At 42.1% G+C, this 24578-nt stretch overlaps 3 protein-coding genes across 6 annotated transcripts; 2 read left to right on the top strand and 1 right to left on the bottom strand.

Annotated features, from left to right (window-relative positions):
* Window positions 1-1338: 1338 nt before the first annotated feature.
* Window positions 1339-8633, top strand: scarf1 (scavenger receptor class F, member 1). The gene is made up of 11 exons (XM_008425598.2): window positions 1339-1511; window positions 1723-1784; window positions 1879-1980; window positions 2933-3473; window positions 3551-3769; window positions 3979-4107; window positions 5032-5138; window positions 5228-5339; window positions 5878-6002; window positions 6782-6919; window positions 7002-8633. Exons 1-11 carry the CDS (start codon window positions 1414-1416, stop codon window positions 8051-8053), a joined length of 2685 nt encoding a protein of 894 aa, XP_008423820.1. The 5' UTR covers window positions 1339-1413; the 3' UTR covers window positions 8054-8633.
* Window positions 8486-15296, bottom strand: vtna (vitronectin a). Of its 3 annotated transcripts, none has more exons than XM_008425599.2 (8): window positions 14295-15293; window positions 12127-12246; window positions 11619-12014; window positions 11396-11535; window positions 11158-11314; window positions 10919-11071; window positions 10052-10531; window positions 8486-9110 (listed from the first exon to the last, which is right to left on the bottom strand). In XM_008425599.2, exons 1-8 carry the CDS (start codon window positions 14431-14433, stop codon window positions 8989-8991), a joined length of 1707 nt encoding a protein of 568 aa, XP_008423821.1. In that variant the 5' UTR covers window positions 14434-15293; the 3' UTR covers window positions 8486-8988. The 3 variants fall into 3 exon arrangements, with proteins under 3 accessions (XP_008423821.1, XP_008423823.1, XP_008423822.1); XM_008425601.1 differs by having other exon boundaries at window positions 12127-12211; window positions 14295-14378; XM_008425600.2 differs by lacking the exon at window positions 12127-12246 and having other exon boundaries at window positions 14295-15296.
* A 3089-nt stretch (window positions 15297-18385) lies between these two features.
* sarm1 (sterile alpha and TIR motif containing 1) lies at window positions 18386-23788 on the top strand. 2 transcript variants are annotated; one of them, XM_008425596.2, is made up of 8 exons: window positions 18386-19452; window positions 20511-21129; window positions 21224-21436; window positions 21749-21840; window positions 21929-22255; window positions 22341-22530; window positions 23016-23137; window positions 23244-23788. In XM_008425596.2, exons 1-8 carry the CDS (start codon window positions 18989-18991, stop codon window positions 23353-23355), a joined length of 2139 nt encoding a protein of 712 aa, XP_008423818.1. In that variant the 5' UTR covers window positions 18386-18988; the 3' UTR covers window positions 23356-23788. The 2 variants fall into 2 exon arrangements, with proteins under 2 accessions (XP_008423818.1, XP_008423819.1); XM_008425597.2 differs by having other exon boundaries at window positions 23065-23137; window positions 23244-23276.
* Window positions 23789-24578: the final 790 nt, after the last annotated feature.

Genomic DNA, 24578 nt, shown 5'->3' with positions numbered 1-24578 from the left:
AATCTAACATAGTATATATTTTTATATTTATCTTCAAATATTTTTAGCTAAGACCAAAGACAGGAAGATCATTTCATTTTTCTCAGTTTTTTCATTGTTGGTAGTTAAATGCCCACGTGAATATTGGACACGTGCTAATAAAAATAAAAAAAAAACTTATTCCTAATTTTACTGGTTTGCTCTTGAATTTGTGAATTGTTCAGTTGAAGTATTGACCTATATTATATGATAGAAGTTTGTCATAATAAGAAGCACTTATCTGTTCTATATGGTGGCATTTTATTTCAGATGAATATATTTCTTTCCTTAAACTTTGTGGTAAATTCTTGGGTTTAATATTTTCTATGATTTTAGGAGCTTTTATCCACAGGAAAAATAGAAAACTTTTTTTTTTTTTTGCCTCTGAATCATTTTATTTCCTCTTTCTTTCTGGGAGCTCTAGCATTTTTACCCCTTACGCCTTAACTTACTGTTTGTATCGTTTAAGATGTATTTTCCTGCTGCTACGTCATTCATTATTTGAACAGAGCAACAAGTATTGGCTGGTGTGTATTGGATATTTGGTGCCATGATTGGCTGTTATCCAAGCTTCTGGATAGTCATGACATCATTTTGATGCGTGTTTTCAAAGCCACCACTTCCAGCTAACATGCAGGGATGAAGTCACCACTTTTACTTTGTCTTGCCCCTCCTCCTCACTTCTCATACAGGCCAGTGGCTTATGTCATTGAGGGACAAACAGTGAACACCCAAAGAGGACTGTCTTCTGAAAACAAAGTTTGGAGTTTATTTTTGTAAGCATGTTTGTAACCGTTTGCAGACATACATTTTATTGGATGTTACATATCTGCAAAATCTGGATTTTCAATAAAAACATGAAACATACTGAAAAGCTGAAACCTCCCCCGCCCTTCTGCTTTATTTTGTTCTTTTTCAACCGTCATGTCGAGAGTGTTGGGTGAAATATAGCAGTCAAGTGTTCTAAGACTTTCTCGACTTTATAAGGAATGACGAAGGCCTTCCTCATCATCACCAGGAAGACAATAGATTCTGGGAAAAAAGTGAACACCACCATGTGTGCGTGCATGCTTGCACGTGCTTTGTCAGTGTGTGTGTGTGTGTGTGTGTGTGTCTGTCTCTGTGTGTATCATTCTCTTAAAAGCTCTGCGTCTGGCATGAATTGGAGGAAGTAGCTCCGACTTCCCGAGGAAATGTGGAGAGGAAACTCGGTGGGCTTTGACCTCTCTGGCTGCACCGGAGCCACAAGAAGACTCACCGGACAGAACCAGGGAGGGAGGGAGAGAAGACAAACTCTGCCTTTCATTGTACCAGAACAAGTGAGGAAGCAAGAAGCACTCAGAAAGATATTCGGTTCCAGGCGTAGGACGTTTCTGCGGTGGGTTTTGAGTGAAGATGAGGTTTCTCAGAGCTCTGAGCGCTTTGCTCTGCTGCTCGCTGTCCTCTCCACAGAGACTGGATCCTGGTGGGAAAAATGTCTGCAAAGATTCAAGGTACTCTAGAGCTGTTGCTTTCCTACTTGGTGGCAGAACATACACGAATTTGTCTGACTTAGATGTTTTCAGCATTTCAGAGCTCATTCAAAATTTTTATGTTTTTGTAATATAATGAAAGGCAAATAAAATGTATATTTTGGGCCTTTTTTGCACTATTTCTAGCATTTTCTGTAGTTTAGGCTCTATTGATCATGTCTTGAATACTCAGGGATTCCTTCAGTCCGGTCTGTTGCACTGGATGGCGTCAGCAGGGAAACGAGTGCACCATATGTGAGTTTGAGTAGCCCAAAGTTCACTCTGAAGGTCTTAGGTTGTGTTGGATTGTTATTTATTCTCGTGCGTGTGTGTGTGTTTATGTGTGTAGCCGTCTGCGAAGGCGAACAGGCGTGTCTTGAGAATGAGGTCTGTATATTTCCTGGAGTGTGTCGCTGCCCACCTGGCTTCTATGGAGCTCAGTGTAAAACAGGTGAGCTGCTGGAAATGATACTAGATGTTTGCGATCTTCTTAGCAACATGACAAAAGTCACGAACAGGGCGAATGCTTTCAAAAATGATGTGATAAGTAATGGGGAAAGTGGATTTCTTGCTTTAAAATCGAGGGCCGTGTCTGTTAGAAGACCAGAACAGCTAAGGAAAATCTGCAGAAACACATTTGGATGGAAAAGATGCAAAAACTGCATTGTGCAACTTCAGAACACAGACTAATAATTACTTTGTTTTATAATGGTACTTATTAAATATTTACCCTTCATTTTTCTTTTCTTTTGTTTTTGTCACACTAAAGATTCTCCACATTATATCACACGTTTTACTATCAGACAAAGATAACCCGAGTAATTGCAAAGAGCTGCTTTTAAATGGTGCTTTTATTTATTAGGTGAAAATCTGTGTAAACCAAGCCTCTATGATTGTCCTCCTAACGTAATAACTGACTGGGCCATGAAGCCCATTAGTTTAATTGGCATTGACTCTTTTACATCACTGGAGGGGATTGTTTTGATTACTGATTGACAAATCACCAAAGTAGAAACAGTTGGACAACATGAAATAGACTAAAATGTTTAAAAGCCACTGGCACCAATGAGTTTGTAAAGGGGGACAAAGAAATTCCCCATTTGAACAATTCTCCACAAATAAACAAGGAAAAGTTTACCACAATCAAAGTGTCAGAAAAGTGGCCTAATCAAAGTCTGGATTTAAATCTGATTGAGATTATGTCACATGACTTGAAATAGGGCATTCCTTCTTCAATTCATGGAACATTTAACATTTCGCAGGGTGAAAGTAGCATTTTGAGTTTACTCAGGAGTCGTCGTCATTTCACATTAAAGCTCGCCTGATGATCTAGCATTCAAATGGTAAATGAAGAGGTTTTCCATCTGCTTTGTAAATAACCCCTATTTTGTTTTAAACACAAGAGTGTCCTCTGGCGTTTTGGGCCCCAGACTGCCGGCAGGTGTGTCCATGCCACCCCCATGGCCGCTGTGATCCTGTCACCGGCGAGTGTACGTGCCACCCCACCCGCTGGGGTCCCCTTTGCCAGAACACCTGCCAGTGCACTGGCAACGGCCACTGCGACCGTGTCACTGGAAAATGCATCTGCGACAAAGGCTGGTGGTCCCAGATGTGCTCCAAACCGTGCCAGTGCTCCAGCGGTGGCTCCGTGGACTCCAGCTGTGACCCATTAACAGGCCGCTGCCAGTGCCGCAGAGGCTACTGGGGCATGAAATGCCGGGCCACGTGCAACTGCAACCAGTCTACGTGTAACGAGCGGACCGGAGTGTGTGAGTGCGAGGCGGGCTCCTGGGGGCCCAGCTGTGACAGGAACTGTAAATGTGACCTCTCACACAGCAGCTGTGATCCGACCTCTGGGCAGTGTCTCTGCCACCCGGGGCACATGGGGGCTTCATGCAGCCGTACTTGTGAAGATGGGTACTATGGCAGCAGCTGTAAAATGAGGTAAAAGACAAATTTAGAGCCGTTTGTTTCCAGTGTTTAAACATCCCGTCGTCCTGACTCCAGACTCCTGCCTCTAGATGTGGTTCCTGTAAAGACAAGCGACCGTGCTCGTCCACCGACGGTGCCTGCGTCGCCTGTGCCCCGGGCCTGAACGGCACACGGTGTGACCAGCCATGCGCTTCTGGTTTCTATGGAGAAGGCTGCAAGGATAAGTGTCCGCGGTGCTGGAATAATGAACGCTGTGATTCAAAAACCGGGAAATGTTGGAGATGTGACCCGGGGTGGACCGGAAACAGGTTTGCAAGAGTTTTTGAGAGGGGAAAAAGAATGGAAATTAGAGAAATCGAAAATAGATTATTAAGTAGAAATCCAAGTTGTACAAATTGCATCATGTTGGTTTTGTCTCTGTTTTTGTGTTTCTCGTTTAAAATCCCTATTAAATTATTTGTGGCTGTAATGGGGTTTTAGTTCCTGAATCTGTGCTGTTTTTTTTGTGCTCGTCCAGGTGTGAGGAGCCCTGCTCAGGCGGGACATACGGGGACGCCTGCAGCTTCCTGTGTAGTTCCTGTTTCCATGGTAACTGTCATCACGTGACAGGAAGATGTGTCTGTCAGCCAGGTTTTCAAGGAGAAAGGTAAACTATCAGACCCACACTGAATGTAATTTTTTTTTTTTCTAGAAATAAATTTATGACTCCCTATAGACAAGTAATAACCATCCACATTGAATGTCTTTATATCTCCACACAATGGCAAGTTTTTTTTTTGTTTAATCAGAAATGGCGAATTATTGACATCTTCTTTTAAAAATTTAAATATAAATTGGGGGTAATGGTGGTAAGAGTTTGTTCCCTAAGATGTCAGACTACCCAGTAGCTCGCTTCCCATCAGCGTGTGAATGACTGAATGTAGTGTAAAGCGCTTTGGACTCCTCTGGACTTGAAGCGATTATTGGTTAACTGGTTCTTAATTTGACTGCTGCAAAAGGAGTTGATTCATCAAAAAATTTCCTGGCAACATTTCCAAATTCTTCATTTACCAGCAGGATAAAGATTTAAAAGCTTAGTAATAATATAATAAAGCAACTTTCTATTTGCTAATAGAAAGTTGGAGTGGAAGTCTTTATGTACTACTGACAGGCAATTACCACAACAGACTTCACTGGTATAAATGTAATATTATATGGAAAATCTAATGGACATGTCTATTTGTTTGAATAAAACATCTTTATAAACACAGTTTGCTAGATTAGAGTGTATTTTTATTGTTTAATGTTCAATTCATTCATATTTTGCTCAAAGCTTAAACTTCTGTCTGCTCAAACTGGATCTGATCATCTTCATTTCTACCTACAGTGATATTTATGGTTGGAAAATACCAAATAATTATTCAGCTAACAGCTGGAAAGTGGGAGCTCATCAAGAAAACAACAACTATCTGGTTTCACTTTGCTAACCAATTTTATTCCACATCTCCGTGTTGTTCAGCAAGCATCAAATTACCACGTAAATCATTGTCGTAGTTTAAAGCAGTGCTCTGAGTGCCGCTGTCGTTTCCAGCTGTAACAACACCTGCCCCGCTCCGCTGTTTGGCCTCAACTGTTCGTCCGTCTGTGACTGTGGTGAAGGAGTGGGCTGCCACCCCGTCACTGGTGCTTGCCCCTACAGTATGTCCACCCACTTACAGGATCTTTGTTTCATGATGCAAGTGTTTCCTTTTAAGCTTAAAGGACCTCCAATGTTGCGTGTCCACCAGGTGGTCGAGGTGCTGTGCTCGCAGGCGTGCTGGTTCCCTTGTTCCTGCTGTTTTTTGCTGTACTGTGTTGCTGCCTGTGTTGCGGAGGAGGTCCTGCTGACAGCAAAAACAGGTCTGTTCCTACTTACATTCATAAATATTACTGGTTTAAGTCGTTGTGTGGGATGTGCTGCAGTCTAAATCTAACAATTTCAAAGGGTTAGTATCAGAGACATTATTCAAATTCCTCGACAACTTCAAAAAATACAAGTTAATATGTTTATCTACTGGTTAAAATAAAAGTGTTACGTAGTTTATGTTGAGCAATATTCAGTGCATTTAATAATTCAAATTCTAATTTGGGGAAAATGTCTCCCCCTTCTGGCAGTAAGAATAATTGCACAAATCTTCTCACTTAAGTTGATTCTTTCCTTTTGACGACATAAATTACGTTACTTTTCACTGATAATCAGCCTACTGGTCATATGGGAAAACTATTACAAGTTGTGTTAAATTGACGGTGCACATTAATCAACATGAGTACATTAAAACAAGCATGTAACCACGTCTCTGCTTACAAAGATATAAACTGGCTTTGGGGGCTAAAAGCAGCATAAAAGCTCCTGACCCTTTTATTTTGACTCCCTGTTGTCTTCCTCCTGTTGTGGCAGTGCGGCTGTGGCTGACGGCGGCATGTTGGTCAGGATGAAATATCACGTCTACAGCGTCCTGGCGAACATCGGCGCTGCCCTCCCCTGTATGTCGGACTGGTCCTCCGGCCTGCCTCGAGTCACTGGTCAGTACCAACTCAAAGTGTTTTTCCTGCACCAATTGTTCCAGCAAAGTCTACATTTAGCTGTTGATTGGGCTTTTCCTGCTGCTATTACCCACACTTGCAGGATATTTTTATTGGCTGACAGCTCACAAAGAGTGGCGAAGAGAATGTGATGAAGGAAATGAAAGAAAAAGAGCTAGAAAAGACGTGCGCCAATCATAATTCATCATTACAGCAATAGTATTGCAACGGCACATTTTTCCTGACACAACGCAGACCTGTTTCCAGTTGACTGAACAGTGCTGAGTGAGAAGTTGCTTGTGAAGTTGTGTTATAACAAAACTGCTTCTTCACAACGTTCCCCCCGACCTGTCTGCTGCATTCTTTGGTTTTCATTAGTTGCTCCTGGGTCCCTAGTGCAAGTTAACAAATCTCAGAGGCTTTCACAGAACATCTGGGTTTATACTGAGATAAAATGACAGACAGGAGGACTCTACTTATTCACTACGACTACTGAAAGCACTTGGTTTCATTTAATTTTATTCAGAAAAATCAACGCAAAGGAAGCAAATTAGTGAATTTGTGTAATTTTCCTTCCATTTGACAAACATGTACTACTTTATGTTGTTCTATCTATAAAACCAAAATAAAATACTTTGCAGTTGTGTCTGTAATGTTACAAAATGTATGAAAGTTCAAGGAATATGAATTCTTTTTTCAAGCCGAGGATATTAAAGCTTTGTTTAGTTTTGACCTCACAAGCTTCATGTCTTGATTTGTTTCGGGTCTCTTTTGGTCAGTGTCTCACCACGACCCAGAGGTGACTTTCAACCACAGCTTCATCGAGCCTCCCTCTTCTGGCTGGGTCACCGAGGGGTCGTCCTTCGACAGTGACGAAGAGGAGGGCGAGGCTCTCTACTGCGTTCCTCCGAGAGAAGGTAGGAGCTCAAACTCGGCACAGGAGCAGCGGTTTTACACTAACGTCTTCTATAAACGTCCTCTTGTGTTTCCGCTGCGTAGACATCCCGGCCGTGGCGGGCGGGGAGTTCCAGGAGATGAGCTCCAAGTGCAACATGTTCCTGGACCCGTCTGGATTCAGCAGCGAGGACATCGCTTCGTCCTTCAACATCCCTCGCACCTCCAGCAACGCCAAGTCCAAGAGGCCGTCCGTGTCATTTGCAGAGGGGACGCGCTTTAGTCCTAAGGAGAGGCGTGGGTCCGGTCAGGACCCTGGTGCTCCTCCGCGTAACAAAGTGAAGACCCCCTGGGGGGTTCTGATGCTGTCCGCCCTCCAAAGTCAGGGAGGGACAGCTAGGACTGGGGAGGATGATGGAGCGGAGGAAGAGGAGAGGGAAGATGCAGAAGAGGGTCAAGCAACGGAGACGCAAGAGTCGAGCTGTGAGGTGCTGGAGCAGGAAGAAGCAGACAGAAGTCCGAATTTACAAGCCCCTGGGACGTCAGGGCAAAGGCGGACCATGTCCAACACAGCTGCTCATAAAGCAACCCCGCTGCTCAACCCTGAGGGTGAGGCGGGAGCTCTTCATAAGGTTACCACGGTGTATGTGACAGTCGGTAAGGCTGGAAGGCCTGTTACAAAGACAGAGTCAAGCTCTGAAGGACCGGTCCAAGCCATGCTGCGCAGACTCGGCAGCCTGCAGAGACAAAAGGAACAGGATGGCGGGCGATCCAAGTCAAAGGCGGCCGAGGGCATCACCAAACCACCGAGGAGGAAGCTGGGAGCTCGGGCCGCCGTGTGGGAGCAGGGACTGCCGTCCGGAGGCGAGGCTAAGCCAGTCAGGCGGAAGAACGCCTCCAACGGCGCTTTAGAGGCTCCTCCATCAGAGGGAAACACGCCAAAACGGCCTCTGTCTTCGATCCTGAAGAGTGTCCCAGAGGTGGCCGTCGGCGGGTCAGGTCTGAGAGCCATGCAGGGTGTGGATGCAGCTGCAGGGCAAACAGAGTGCAGCTATCTGACAGTGGGACCAACGGGAGTGGCGACTCAGGGCATCACCAACCAGGGAGCAGCAAACGACGAACCCTGCTATGAAAACGTCTTAATCTCACAACCATAACTCAAGAGACACCGAGTCAGCAGGTCTGATCTTGATGCAACCGGTTTATTCCTCTGCAGTGACGTTCCAGACAGAAGCTTCAGCTTTTGGGATGATGGTGCTTTAGCAGAAAAACGTACAGAAGTGCAGTTTACATGATGACATTTAAAGATTACAATATGTTTATGTCCGATTAAGGTTTAGATATTTATGCAAAGAGTATGAAAACAGATACCATAAAACATGTCAGAGCAAGAGGCAAGAGGTCGTGTTGTTTGGCACAACGAGTCGTCATTCACAGATTGAGTCGCAGGGAACTGAAACTGGATGGTTTGTAGAATCATGTGGAAAAAATAAGACATCCCACTGAATGGCGTGGGGTGTCCTGATTTTTTTTGGAGTAGATTTCTGTTACATAGCGACACAGAAGAAAGAAAGCTGAACTTGTAAACATGTTTCCACATCCACAGCTTTAATGTCAACATTCCCTGAAACAGGAAACCACCCAGCATGAAGCACTGCTGTTCGGCAATAACATCTCTTAAGTTTATTGGGTTTCATTCACGCCACAAACTCAAAGTTACAGATAGAAAACACAAAAGAAAAAAAAAAAGAAAAAGATTTAGTACACAGTTGTAGTTTTAAACCAGAATATAGTGTTAGGTCTTTTCTATCTTTTACCGTCTGAACCAAGTCTGCTCTGTGTTTGATAAAGTCGATCAGCTGACGCCGTAAACACACAAGCTAGCCACTCAGAAAATCAGCCGTCTGAACTTTGACCGTTTGGACTTTCTCTGACTGCTGCCGTTTGCTGACTTTTATTAGCTACCCTGCCGAAGTTTAGTGAACTTTTCACAACCAGCACAGACGGTTTCTGTGAAAACGACTCATCCGTGACACATTATTTTAAACTTGCATGACACACACAAATGAAAAGTAGTAAGAAAATGTTAGAACTACTTCTTCTCTGCTCTGGATGGGTCTGGACAGCCGAGCCAGTACTTGGCGATGGATCTGGGGTATGGAGGCATAGCAGGGTCAACTCTCTTGGTCCTGAGGTCAACTCTGTAGTATTTATCTAAAAACAAAAACAATCCGGTCTTACATTAAATCGGAAACTCTCAAAATATTTCACCAAAGGCATCACTGGAGCTTCATCCTGGTAGATATCTTAAAGATGTACGGCAGGATTTTTATTTTTGTTGGGTTATGTCACATAAAATAGTAAGAGAAAAACCTTGTGGTTAGAAGCACGTGGAAAGTATCACACAGCAAGCGATCATAAAGAGGAACTGCCGTGATTTAAGCCATTTTCGTTTTTGTCATGAGGACAAATAAAGAGCATGTGAAATTGGTTACTATAATAAGTCTTCCAGACAGAGCTGGAAGGATAAAATTAATTTCCAACTAAATGTGCAGTAAAACTCAGACTTTACATCTGTTAAAGTGGGAAAATCTTTGTGTCTTTTTAATGTCACGAGTTTCTGATGCAAACTGGTTTGGCTTAAATAAGGAGCTGATCTTAAACGTGACTGATTTCAAGCATTTAAAAAAAAATAAATAACCTGTTTACCCTTTACTTTTGTAGCAGGAAGGTATTACAATTCAGGGAGGATGGAAACAACTGGTTTAACTTTTGTTGCATATGTTTAATTTTTAGACCAAATTCATTTCTTTTATTGTCTAGTAATGTAAAAAAAAAGTATGTGATTGGATCCCATCTCCCATGATGCTTTGCCTGATAGGCAGTTTCAGACGAGATGAGATCTTTGTTTTTACTTTTTCATCATTGTGATGCTGAGTGGTACTGTTTATCGTTTTCTTCAGCTTCACAATGATGTGCTAGTTTTTGTCGATCAGTAACATAAAACTGACCACATAAAATTGTTATTTTTGGTTTTAGTGTGAGAAAAGGCTGAAGGTTGAATACATTCTAGTACAATATAATTTGAACGTCTGAATTATGAACATATTACCTAAATTTACTCTGAGTTTAAATGATTACGTATTACCATTTACCTGCTTTAAAGAAGTACACACTCTGGATGGGCATCTCCCCCTGGAAGAATCGATCGTTCCTGGTGTCGTAGTTGCCTCTGTTGTTCTGGTTGTAACGGTCCCAGTCCCGGTCCCACCTTCTGTTCTGGTCCCAGTCCTGATTCCATCGTCTGTCCAGGTCCCAGTCCCGGCCCAGCCTCTCCTCCATCTCCATCCTCCTCTCTGCCAATCTCAGACCCATTTCCATGCCCCTCTCAGCGAACCCCTGGCCCATGCTCATGCCCCGCTCGGCCATGGACCCCCAGGAAGGAGAGCGGTTCTGTCGCCTACGACCTCTCTGCCATCCATTCTGCTGGTACTGCTGCCCCCACTGCTGGTCGGGCCGCGTTGACGATCTCAAAGGAGCGACGTAGATCCTGCCGGTCATGGCAGCATCCACTGGAGACCTGAGGCCTTTCCAGTCTTTGTTGATGAAGTGATGCTTGTCGTGATGCTGAGGCACTGCGGAAGATCAGAGTCATCAGCTAGTAGACAAGCTTCTTCCTCTACAAAGCGTAGACTGAGCCTTAAAACAGTTTTCCCACCCTTTGAACTTTCCCACGTTTATTTTCAAATTACAACCTCTATTTCCCAATCTTCTTTGCAAAGTTGCTCATAAATAGACAGATTGGATGTAGAGAAAAATGATTGTCAATTGGACAATTGACACATGACTGTGAAGTACTTTCATGACTTCACAGTCATGAAAGTACTTTAAGTCGGAGTCACATTGGCAAATTATGTCAGTTTGTGACATAAAATCGTCTTAAAATACATTTCAGTTTGTGTTTGTAAGGTAACAAAACGTGTAAAAAGTTTAAGCCGTTTGAATCCTCTTGCTAAACTTACAGTCAGAGTAAAGTTCGCTGAAGAATCGCTCATAGTTGCTGTAGTACATATCTGTGTAGCGCCTGAACAGCGTGGACGGAGACCTCTCAGACATGGCGACACACTCCTCGTGGGAGGGTTGGTGCAAAAACTCGTACACATAGTACTGGTCACCTGGATGAAACCAGAATAAAAACAGTCAAGCATCTAAGAAACAGAAGAAAATACCAAAGATACAACAGTAAGATCTGGAAAAATACCTTTGAAGAAGTAAACTTTCTCTTTTCCATGGTGGCTGTGAGCAGGAAGGGCGAATGCTGCATCCACATGGTCAGGAATCTTGTCAAAGCCAACGCTGATGTCCCGCGGATAATCGTCCTCCAGGACGCCGTCATCAAACCTCCAGTACTTGTTCCCCTGATGAAAGTTTTAATCAGCACAAACATTAGAAACCAGAGGACGATAAGAATTTACCAGTTGATGTCTCCTCGGCTTCACCTTAAACATGTAGGTCTTCCCTTGACAGTTGATGCGAGTGAATGCAGCGTCGATTGGCCCGCTGATGCCCCACACATCTTTTATCAGCTTTGGGTAACCGGGAAGAACCGACTTCTGGTCCATCTCAAAGAAGTACTCCCCTGGAAAGCAGAAAGCTCACAATCACAACCAAGCCAGAGCGATGGTGATTCGATGGATGTTGTTGGAGTTGAAGACAAAGCACCTCTGAAGGCGTAGATGGAGCCATTTTTAAGCTGCAGGAAGGAGTCAAAAGACCTCCCACTGCAGACCTGAGCGTCCGGGTCAGGAGCTGCTGTGGTGACGCCAACAGTGGTGGTGGCTGCTGTGGTTTTGGGAGCATTGGTGGTGGCTGAAGGAACCAGAGGAGCTCCAGTCGTGGCAGCGAGCTCACTTTCGGGAGTCAGTCTTTGGTTCACCAGCCGTGGAGGTTTTGTCATTTTCAGATTGGTCTCTGGAGGTCGATGCACTCTTTGGTTGAAGTCTGAGACGGGAGGCTGGGTGGACGCAACATCGGCGGGACCTTTTGGGGTTGAAGTGGTGCTTCCAAACAAATCGTCATCGTCGTCATCCTCTGCAAACACAAACGTGTCGCCACGAGCTGAGGGGACATGAGAAATGTTAACAGCAGAGCTTATGTGGGGATTTTGAGCAGAGACTGTATAAAATATGCAGGGTATTGTTTGGAGCGAATGGGCGGTGGGGGTTCTTACTCGTCATGCCACAGACGGTCTCATAGTCAGAGCAGCAGCTTTTGTAATACTTGCACATGGAGTCACACTGGCACGTCCTCTGAGCCTGAAAGCCGTTTTCACATCGGTCCAGACATGACTCTTTGGATAAAACGATGCACTTTGTTCAGTTTGTCTCTCTGAGCTGATTCTGGTCGTTAGCGACTCTCCCAGACAAAATAATTTCCTCTGGTTCTTGATTAGATTTTATTGGATTGTAGTTCCCATGGGACTTTGACAGAACAGCACAAGGCAAAAATCAGGTTTTCCCAATTATACCGAGATGAACCCTGATTAGTTAGATGCTCCTTCGTTGATTAATTACTCGCGGGGAGGTCAGTTCTTGGAACAATCAAAGTACAGAATTGTAGGATTGCATTCAGGCAACATTGTGAGATGCATTGCAGCTATCCGATGTATTTTAGTCAAACTGTTATTCATGGCAAAAACTCTATGGGCAAATTATCGGCTTTCTGGATGCCAGGCACAAACTTCAGTGTTTTTTGATGGTTAAAGTGATAGATTAATATTAAATAAGTGAATTGTTGTTAAGTGGAACAAAAAGGATTTGTTGTTTTGACAATCTGAAAAGTGTTGTGTGCATTTGTTTTCAGTTCCCTTTAGTCCGGTTCCACAGAATAAAATCCAGTGCAACCAGTGGCCTTCAAAAGTTTGAGATTTTATGGCTCTAATGGTCTTTGATGATGGTGACCAAACAGAAAATGGGATAAAGAGAGGGGGAAATATTCAGCAAATGTCTAAGATCAGGAATCGAAAACTGGACAGCTGTGTCAAGGACTTTTCACCTCATAAACTATCTGCACAGCACACCACCCCAATCTGTGGGTGATTTAACAGACAATAGTGAACAAACAGCACAGAAATAAAGGTATGACGAAGTTTAAAGTTTATAAAACATACTCCAGACTTTTAAGCATCTTACGGAGAACTGTTCAATCAATTACCTGAAAATAAAAACAGTGCAGCACAGCAGTGAAGCTACAAAGCCAATAAATAATCTTTATCTGAAGTAACAGGAGAGGCAATGAGAGCAACACTCAGAAAAATTATGAACTTGTATCCTGAATTGAATGTAAAACGGTGCGATGGAAAACTTGACACGGTGAATCCCATAACTGACATAATGAAACATGGTGGTGGCAGCATCATGTTGTGTACGGATGCTTGTATGTGTGATGGATGTGAAATTGTGGCGATATTTTGCCTTCAAACAGAGCAACAGCTTCCAGTAAAGCAGCCAGAGCACCAACACGGTGGCAAAGACCAAGACATGTTGATGTGTTAGAATGGATCAGTGTAAGTCCAGATTTAAATACTGCAGAGAATCTGTGGCAGGACTTGAAAATGAATGTCTACAGAAGCTCTTCGTCCAGTCTGACTGAGATGGTGTTTTAAAAAGAAGAATTTTAGTTTCTAAATACCCCCAAACCCTTACAGCTGCTACAGCACCAGGTGGTTCTACCAAATATACACTCTGCATGGTTGAAGACAAATGCAGGCCACACTTTTCAGTTATATTTTATTTTTTTTTTTTATCATTGAAACATTCTGAAAAACACATTTCATTTACAACTTCTTTTACAATTATGTGCTGCTTTTAGTTGGTATTTCATAGAAAATTAATTTGACAATTTTAAGGTGAAAAATTTGAAAAAATCAAGTCATGAATACAAGCTGCTAAGTTATTTTACTGCAGTTTTGTTTTTTCAGGTCAATCGTTATCTAATGCAAGATCAATGTGAGATGATTACTTGTTATTTTACCTCTTAATATAAGATCTATTTCTCTTTCAACTGATATATTTAAATAATTGGCACTGATCTCGACAAATTATTCCCTATTTAAACGTTTATTAATTTACCTTTAGAGTTCTGCCATGTATGGATTTAAAAAGCAGGCTTCTGCCCCCCAGATCAAAGTTAATGAATTAGTTCATCAAGTTCAGAATAAACAGAATAATTCCAAAAATATTTTCCGTTTCACTACCAGAACAAGCAAAACATTGGTAACAACAGCAGCAAAAGAGTTTGACCCTGAAAATAACAAACCTTATGGGCTAAATATGGTGAAAAAGAAGTTGTTTCTGAAATGGAAAATACTTTAAGCTTAATTTTTACTGCATCACTCACCGGTGAAGATCTGCTCAGCGAAGGCCTTGGCGCTCAACGAGAGCAGGAGGATCAAACACAACTTCATGCTGTCTCTGTTCTGCCAGCAGACAGACTGAGGAGGTAATGATAAACCACGCGCTCCGGTTATTGGAAACATGTGTCAGTCACCCCTCTTCCCTCTGTTTACTTTAACCTCGTTTGCTCACAAGCAACCAAGCGTTGGACGGGAAAAGAAAGGAATCAATAAAGAACAAAACGCTGGATAAATCTGACCCTCTGCCTGTGTTGCCTGGTGGGAAGTTGGGAAACACATATCTGACACAATATCAAGTCATTTTAAATCTGTAACCCTTCAAGAAATTCAACGCATTTGCCCTCAGAAGTTATGATTTGAAGTTAACAAAGTCTACCTATGAGAAATATAATCTCTTCATAAATCCATCTGGTCATTTGTAGGCCTAAGACATTTAAGAAACATTAGTTTACTTTTCACAAGTTCACTTTTTTTGATATATAGGGTAAAAGCAGGCAATTAAACCAAATCAGTGGACATGTTGTTTATCTGACATATTTTACTGTAGATCATGATTGGAGGATAGTTGAGTTTGTCATTTAAGGCTCCCTGGGGAACTAATTAGGGTTTTTTTGCACCTCTTTGTTTAAACAGGAAACTTAATTCAATAGAGCTGTCCAGAATGACAAAATGCAAAACCAAACAACTTTGTTATTAATATTGAGTAAAAATGTTGGCTTTTCTCAACCTCTGAAATTTAATGCCTGTATGAGCACAATGTGATGGCTATGAAAGGGAAAACAAAAAACAAAAGGTCCAAGCATTCAGTCAGAAAACTGGAAGCAATGTGGTTGAAACAAGGATATTGACAACAATAGAAATAGAGAACAAATTCCTCAAATACAGGAAACATAGCTGTGGACTAAACTGTAAGTCGATTTAGTGATCTACACTAAGCATATTTAAAATCTAAATGCTTAAATAAATTACAAAGACAATAACTTATTTACTGGGTAACTGAATTTAGATTATATTTATTAATGAATTTTAGATCTGGAATAGGCAGCTGGAATAAAAGTCATTCAAACATTTATCTACATGACATGAAGTCTTCTGTGAATATAGGAATAAATTAGAATAGAAATATCCTTTATAATAATAATAAAATGTATTCCCAGTGTGTTTTATTGTAATCGTTAATTTAAGTTACTAACTAATTTAAGTTAAATTTAACTGAATGTATTCCTTAGTTTTCTTCAGTTTGTTACGCTTAGATGTTTTTCTCTGTTCCCCCAGCAGGGGGCCTGCAGTGTTTACAGCACAGGGACTCCGTTCGCTGTGCGCATGCTCTGACCGGTGTTATGCCCAGAAAAGCCCCCCTGCCCAAATTTGCATCCCCTGTCGCGGGAGCGCGCATCGCTCTAAGCTCTCGCATATTGACGAGGAAACGGATAAAAATATGACCGAAGAGGAAATTTTTAAGATATTTGTAACATTATCACGTTTCCTAACCATGTAATCCCTAATACGGTGGGTTTTATTTCGCAAATTATTTGAAATAAATACGGTTTTTACACTTTTATTGACACATATGAGTCGAACTTTTTTTCAGTCCGTGTCTGTTGTAAACGTTCTCCGCAAATGGTTTGAAATTCTCTGCTTTGTCTTTTGATATCATAATAGCTCAAAAGCATTACAACAGAGACCCATTATGTAGAACATTTTATATCATGCTTCACTTCTAGTCTGTTAATGTAGGAGGAAATGCAACTTAATTTATGAGCCTGAAAATATTGGCATCCGTCTTGTTGATATGAAACTTATAGCATTAGCTCAGAGAACAAGTGTAATTACGTAGAAGAGATTAAATCATTTCAACTCTTTATTTCCCCCAATTAGCACAGGGATGCATGTTTTGGCAATATAGATTTTGAGCCTGCCACAATATGCATCCCTTCTTTATTCCCCACAAATATTATCCTATCGATATAAAACATGTACCAGCAGTTCTTGGAACTACTCAGATTATGTAGAAAAAAATATTTCACTATTAACTCTTGAATTCTTTAAATTAGCACAGGGATGCATTTTTGGACAATATGGATTTCCAGCCTGCCAAAATATGCATCCCATATCTATTCCCCTCAAATATTATCCAATTGATTTAAAACTTATAACAGCAGTTCTTGGAGCTACTCTCATTATGTAGAAATAGTTATTTTACTTTTATCTCTTTATTTCTCAAAGTTGGCACAGGGATGCATTTTTGGGCAATATGGATTTCCAGCCTGCCAAAATATGCACCCCCTCTCTATTCCCTTCAAATATTATCCTATTGATTTAAAACTTATACCAGCATTTCTTGGAGCTACTCTCATTATGTAGAAATAGTTATTTCATTCTTAACTCTTTAATTCTTCAAATTAGCACAGGGGTGCGTTTTTGGGCAATATCTCCAGCCTGCCAAAATATGCACCCCTCTCTATTCCCTTCAAATATTATCCTATTGATTTAAAACTTATACCAGCATTTCTTGGAGCTACTCTCATTATGTAGAAATAGTTATTTCATTCTTAACTCTTTAATTCTTCAAATTAGCACAGGGGTGCGTTTTTGGGCAAATTTCCAGCCTGCCAAAATATGCACCCCTCTCTATTCCCTTCAAATATTATCCTATTGATTTAAAACTTATACCAGCATTTCTTGGAGCTACCCTCTGCAGCACAGACGAAGAGCGCAGAGAGAAAAAAAAGCGACAGAGCGGCGAATCAGAGGGAAAAAAAAGAAATTACAAAAAAACGTCATATTTTGGCAGGCTGGAAATCCATATTGCCCAAAAATGCATCCCTGTGCCAACTTTGAGAAATAAAGAGTTAAGAATGAAATAACTATTTCTACATAATGAGAGTAGCTCCAAGAAATGCTGGTATAAGTTTTAAATCAATAGGATAATATTTGAAGGGAATAGAGAGGGGTGCATATTTTGGCAGGCTGGAGATATTGCCCAAAAACGCACCCCTGTGCTAATTTGAAGAATTAAAGAGTTAAGAATGAAATAACTATTTCTACATAATGAGAGTAGCTCCAAGAAATGCTGGTATAAGTTTTAAATCAATAGGATAATATTTGAAGGGAATAGAGAGGGGTGCATATTTTGGCAGGCTGGAAATCCATATTGCCCAAAAATGCATCCCTGTGCCAACTTTGAGAAATAAAGAGATAAAAGTAAAATAACTATTTCTACATAATGAGAGTAGCTCCAAGAACTGCTGTTATAAGTTTTAAATCAATTGGATAATATTTGAGGGGAATAGATATGGGATGCATATTTTGGCAGGCTGGAAATCCATATTGTCCAAAAATGCATCCCTGTGCTAATTTAAAGAATTCAAGAGTTAATAGTGAAATATTTTTTTCTACATAATCTGAGTAGTTCCAAGAACTGCTGGTACATGTTTTATATCGATAGGATAATATTTGTGGGGAATAAAGAAGGGATGCATATTGTGGCAGGCTCAAAATCTATATTGCCAAAACATGCATCCCTGTGCTAATTGGGGGAAATAAAGAGTTGAAATGATTTAATCTCTTCTACGTAATTACACTTGTTCTCTGAGCTAATGCTATAAGTTTCATATCAACAAGACGGATGCCAATATTTTCAGGCTCATAAATTAAGTTGCATTTCCTCCTACATTAACAGACTAGAAGTGAAGCATGATATAAAATGTTCTACATAATGGGTCTCTGTTGTAATGCTTTTGAGCTATTATGATATCAAAAGACAAAGCAGAGAATTTCAAACCATTTGCGGAGAACGTTTACAACAGACACGGACTGAAAAAAAGTTCGACTCATATGTGTCAATAAAAGTGTAAAAACCGTATTTATTTCAAATAATTTGCGAAATAAAACCCACCGTATTAGGGATTACATGGTTAGGAAACGTGATAATGTTACAAATATCTTAAAAATTTCCTCTTCGGTCATATTTTTATCCGTTTCCTCGTCAATATGCGAGAGCTTAGAGCGATGCGCGCTCCCGCGACAGGGGATGCAAATTTGGGCAGGGGGGCTTTTCTGGGCATAACACCGGCTATATTGAAGGTGGAAGAGAGGAGGATGGAGACCCAGCGGCCGAGCGTTTATTTACCCCCAACCTCTCGGTAGAGTGACGGTCTAAAATTAATTGAATGATGCGAATCGTGTTGAATGACTCCAAAGAAGCGTTGTTGTTGTTGATAATTGCGCTCCATTAGGCCTTTACAGAGCCCTGGTTGCTGTGGAAACGAGGACTATGACAGCTACAATCATCCTTTGTCTCCACTGAACGAGGAAACACACAACAGTTCTTTCTTCGTGAGAAAAGAAGCAGCCTTTTCTTCCTAACAATTCATCGTTTTTTGGTTCACTGAGCTTCAGTTTTTGCTTGTTTGAAGAAAACAAACAAACAAAGAATTATCAATGGAGGACAGAGCTGTAGACTAAACTTCCGCGGAGTTCAAGATCAGCTTAAGAAAACAGAAGAGTGCAGGTGATGCAATGTGGTGAAAGCCGTCAGGTGTTATTTGTGGTAGTGTTCTCTTGACTCGGTTTTCGCTTTAACGTGGCGCTCTGTGATATCTTCAGCATCAGCCTGAACCAGAGGCCTGTGTAAACAGCTGCAGGCCAGGACCTCCCTCTGTCTCCCAGTCGGTAGATGCTCTTGTCTTTGACGCTCTTCCTGTTTAGGCTCCATCGACGTCTCTCCTTCATGTTCAGCTCAGACAGACTCACTGTCCCGGACTATGTCAGCCGGCTGCAGAGAGGGAGGAGCGGCTCCGGCTGCGAGCCCAAGCCGGTCTCCCCCGGTCTCAGCGCCGACGTCCAGGCCGTCCTGAAGGACTCCCTCCCCGCCCTGCGCGAAGCCATCAGGAACCTCAAGGCAGCCAAGGAGAACTCTGATTCAGACGAGACCCGCAGAGCCGTGGCGGAGATTTATCAGCTGGTGGAGGAAGCCTGGGTGCTGCCCACAGTGGGGCGTCAGGTGGCCGAGGAGATCTGCAACAGGGTCCGGCTGGACGGAGGCCTGGAGCTGCTGCTTCAGCTGCAGCAGACATCAGCTGTGGAGATCATCTATGAGTCCGCAAAGCTGCTGGAGCAGATCCTGATCTCAGAGAACAGGTACGGACTCTGTGAGAGACTGAAAAGGAAGTTAACCCAACAATTCACACTTGCACTGTCACATTAGAGCAGTTTTTGATACTGTTAATTAATAATGCAGAATAAAGTCTTGAGATTATGCTGACTAGTTTTAATATAAGCATATATATTAAAACTAGTCAGTTTTAATATATATGCTTGCTCAAAGTCTAAGGACTAAACTGAAAGTCAAACATTTCAGTGTTTATCTAGACGTTGTATTTTTCCGGGCATTGATTTGGTTTGTAACCATAGTTCAGAACTATTGAATAGGTTGAGGTGTGTGTTTTGTGTTAACCATTACAGAGTCTTAATGTAGTCTGCTTTATTCATTTAAATCCAGGTTTTAATCTGTGGTTGGAGTCATTGTCCTATTGTAGCATCCATGCATATCCCAATTTCAACCATTAATCTGTGGTTTCAGGTATCCCCCCTTCTTTAGTATACCACACATTTTATCGCATTTCGTTTGCAAACTTCACCTTTTTCAATGTTTGTCGGTTCTAACCACAAGCCTTTCACCAGAATGCCATTGGATAGTCCCTTTGGGCAGCTGCTAGTACCAGTGCTTAAGGGTGTTGATTTCTGACCCAGAGGCTTATTTTTTGATCAAGACCATCTCAGTCCATGTTGGTGTTAAACTGGCTTAACACCAGTGGACAGTTACACTGGTGTTTCAGCAGTGTCCAGTTCATTTCAAGCCTGAGTCTTGGTGATTCCTAGGCTGTTCCTAAACATCATAAGTACATTTCTTTCATATAAATTTAACAGTTGGATTAGGTGGTTGGTTCTTTGACACAGATGTCTTGACAGGTTAATGTGAGGCCTTAGCATTATTGAACATGTGTACACTGTATTGTGGTGCAAACGCATCATAAAAACCATAAGGTTATATTACAGTAAGGTCCATGATGAGTGGATGCAAGCCTCTCATTGGAACTATATGTTTGGGAAAGGAAGCATGGTTTACAATTAGATTTGACAACCATTTAGCACCTCCTCTGTTTTTATTGATCGTTGTCTGATCCCTCTCTTGACAGGGACTATGTAGCACGCATTGGTCTGGGGGTCATCCTTAACCTGACTCGACAGCAGGACGATGCCCAGCTGGCTCGCAGCGTCTCTGGCATCCTGGAGCACATGTTCAAACACACCGAGGAGACCTCCGTCCAGCTCATCTCCAACGGCGCCCTGGACGCCCTCCTCTTTTGGTGCCGGGGCACGGACCCCACTGTGCTGCGTCACTGTGCCGTGGCGTTGGCCAATTGCGCTATGTATGGGGGCCACCGCTGTCAGCGTTGGATGATTGAGAAGCAGGCGGCAGAGTGGCTTTTCCCTCTGGCGTTTTCCAAAGAAGACGAGCTCATCCGCTTCCACGCATGCCTGGCAGTGACGGTGTTGGCTGCAAACAGGGAGATCGAGAAAGAGGTGGTGAGGTCCGGAACGTTGGAGCTGGTGGAGCCGTTCATCGCCTCTTTGGATCCGGATGACTTCGCCCGCTGCTTATTGGACAGTGCGGACTGCATGCAGGGAAAGACGGCATCTGACCTTCAGCACCTTTTGCCGTTACTAGACGGGACGAGAGTGGAGGGGAAGTGTATTGCAGCCTTTTATCTCTGTGTTGAGACCAGTATCAAGTCCCGCCAGCGCAACACCAAGGTACAATCACTCCAACTGACATAATCCTCAAATAATACCAGTGTGCGAGGCTAGTTTTTCTTTTTTACTACATACTTATTTTCTCCTTTTTAAGATATTTCAAGAGATTGGTGCAGTGCAGAGCCTTAAAAGAATCGTAATGTACTCCAGCAATGGAACGGCCTCCAGTCTTGCCAAGAGGGCCCTGAGTATGATGGGAGAGGAAGTCCCAAAACGAATCTTGTCTTGTGTGCCCAACTGGAAGACCTGCGAGGTGCAGACATGGCTGCAGCAGGTTGGCTTCAGTGCCTTCAGCGACCGCTTTCAGGTGGGTCTAAGAAAAACCAACAAGGACTTCAGAAAAATACAGTTTCCTTCAAAACATAGTGACTTAATCTCAAATTCACAGCCTCTGGTCGTTCTATTTGGACAAAAATAGCAAGCAGGGTATTTTTTTCCTTGCATTTCAGGAGTATAAAATCCTTTGTGTCAGTCTCACTCAAAACCGCAATGAAACACATGGAAGTCTGTCATTGCGGGATGACGTAATAAGAAAGAGTTTAGTATGTATATGTTTGTAAAGACACATTAAACTCACCTTGAGCTTGTAAGTTCCTCTCTGTCCTGATGTGTCTTATAGGAGCTTCAGGTGGATGGAGATCTCCTGCTGAACATCACAGATGAAGATCTAAGCTCTGATCTCAACATGGCTGCAGGTCTCACCCGCAAGAGGCAAGAAGATCAGACCAGTTCTCAACACAAGCCTGATGTAAAATGTCACTTGGTCTGACAGAAACAAATGCTATGTGTCTTCATTCAGGTTTCTGAGAGACTTGCGTGTGCTGAAGACCTACGCCGACTACTCCACATGTGACCCTAACAACATGGCTGACTGGTTGGCTGAGGTGGATCCCCGTTTTCGACAGTACACCTATGGCCTGGTCCAATCGGGAGTGGACCGCAACAGTGTGGAGAACCTGACTGACCAGCAGCTGCAGCACGACTGCTACATTAACAACGGAGTCCACCGAGCGAAGATACTGGCCGCCGTCAGCAGGCCGTTAAAGCCAAGCCACACAGACGCCCAGCCTCCAGGCCCTGACGTGTTCATCAGCTACCGTCGGACCACTGGCTCCCAACTGGCCAGGTATAGCCCGATAGGGAATTTCCAAAAAATGTTCTCCCACATTATTAGACAACACATCAATTTGTTTGTTTTCCTCATCCTCCAGCCTTCTGAAGGTGCACCTGCAGGTCAGAGGATACAGTGTCTTTATAGATGTGGAGAAGCTGGAGGCGGGTAAATTTGAAGACAAACTAATCCAGAGCGTACAGAGGGCACGCAACTTCATCCTGGTCCTGTCCGCCAACGCACTCGACAAGTGCATGGGCGACACCGCCATGAAGGACTGGGTGCATAAGGTCAGGATTCAGGAACATACAGCTCAACATAAACGTAGAAACATTTTCTAATTGGTGTAGATATGTTTGAGTATGATGAGAATGTGCTTTTCCAGGAAGTTAAAGATGTTTGTTGAAGCTTATCTGCAGTGACCCAGAGGTGTAAAACACGATTGGTGTAAGAGCCATAGATAATTGATTCTTAATGTAAAATGTGTTGTTTTGTTACTTGATATGTTTGAGCCATAGTTGCTTGTTTAAGTTAAAAAAAAATTGCGCTTTTGTTCTTTTATCATTTGTTTTATTCCACCTTACTATCTCAAAGGTTGTGTTTTCCACCTCGTTCCTCCTGACATCTTGTATACATGAGTCGAAATAACAAATGTCTTATTTAAAACCAGGCTAACGCTTGTTGTGATGCTGTCCTGTACATGATGCAAGCGATTCCACTCCTTTATGCATTTACACATTCAAAGACAATATTTAAAGTGCTATTTATATTGCAGGAAATAGCCACGGCCCTAAGTGGTAAAAAGAACATTGTCCCCGTCACAGATAACTTTATGTGGCCTGACCCCACGTCTCTGCCAGAGGATATGAGGGCTATCCTCAACTTCAATGGCATTAAGTGAGTATTACTACACTTCCACTCACGTAGCCTTACTATATTATACTGCTCACTCCAGGTTTTCTGTATGAATGAACCCGTTTGCTTGTGTTGCCCCTTGTCACAGATGGTCTCATGAATATCAGGAAGCTACAATTGAGAAAATCATTCGCTTTCTCAAAGGGCGCCACGACACAACTGACGCCCCAGACGAATCCAAAAGTCAGAAGAATAAATAAGCCAATCCAAACACGACTATAAGACTGTTTGTGATGCCATTTTCCACATGCCTATTGAACAGCCTTCCCTGCTCTACCCGGCAGCATGTGAAGTATGTGTTTAGCCCGCTTACACAAATCAGAGAGCAGATGAACAGGTCCTTAATCCTTGAACAATAAGACTTAAAAAGGGAACTCCAGACTGTGTGTAATTGAGTTTAAGTCGTTAATGTCATTCCTCACTAACTGCTGTATTGGTGTAATCACGTTCAGTATATGCCTTTTATATCTCAGGAAAATAAGCGATAGACCAGCTGTCATCCAGCAACATCGTCATCAAAAGGAATTTCTGAAGGCTCTACCAACCCTTCAGTCTTAGTCAAGGTTATTGTATATGCACTTATTCTTTCTGTATCATGTATAAATAATAAATAAATCCAGATCTCTAATACGACTCGTCCGTTTTAGCTTTCTGTTCATTACTTTTCAGAAGCAACTTCAGGTGTTTTGATCTAAGCTGCAGGCATGACTTCTCCAACTTAAACAAGACAATATTAGAAACCCAAAAATAGGGGGGAAATACATGTAGTGTTAAGCACAAGAATAGGCAGCTGTTAAATTTATTACAACTAAACTGTAAACTCTCTGCAATTTAGCGTGGGTAGATTTTACAGCCTGAATTAACCTGTTCACATGGAGGGGAGAGGTGTTTTTCCTGGAGTTCATTTCACGACAGCAATCCTCTGATGACTCAGTCAGGATTATTTTATCGAGATAACTTATGTAATTCCTGTAAAATACCCAGACCAGTCAATCAGAGTTTATAGGCTAAGTGTGTTGCTCTACGAACAGAAGACACTAATCTACTGTAACATTTTTAATTAGCGCTATTTATATGCACTTGTGGGCTTCACAATGAAAATTTATCTCTTGCAGCAACTTTAACCTCTAGCGCCCCCTTTGTAAAAACAGGTGTATTAAATCTCAATTTATGACATTTTTTGTCAGATAAATTTACATTTAATTTGTTATATTTCTTCCCAAACAAAACACTTTTTTCATCCGTTTTGTTTACATCCTAAATAGGAAGGAAAAATGACAACTTTTAGAAGAAGGAAAAACAACCAGAGTGGATCTAAAGGAAGATAAATTGTTCCTAGAAAAAAACCTCTTAAAGCATCAAAAGCTTCACACTTCCCTTCAGGTGTTTGTCCAGGAGAGGACAAACCTGTGTGACTTCATAA

This window comes from Poecilia reticulata, linkage group LG13, assembly GCF_000633615.1.
Source record: "Poecilia reticulata strain Guanapo linkage group LG13, Guppy_female_1.0+MT, whole genome shotgun sequence".
Lineage (NCBI taxonomy): Eukaryota > Metazoa > Chordata > Actinopteri > Cyprinodontiformes > Poeciliidae > Poecilia > Poecilia reticulata.
The sequence above is the reverse complement of the archived record's forward strand: the minus strand, read 5'-3'. Positions and strand labels throughout refer to the sequence as shown.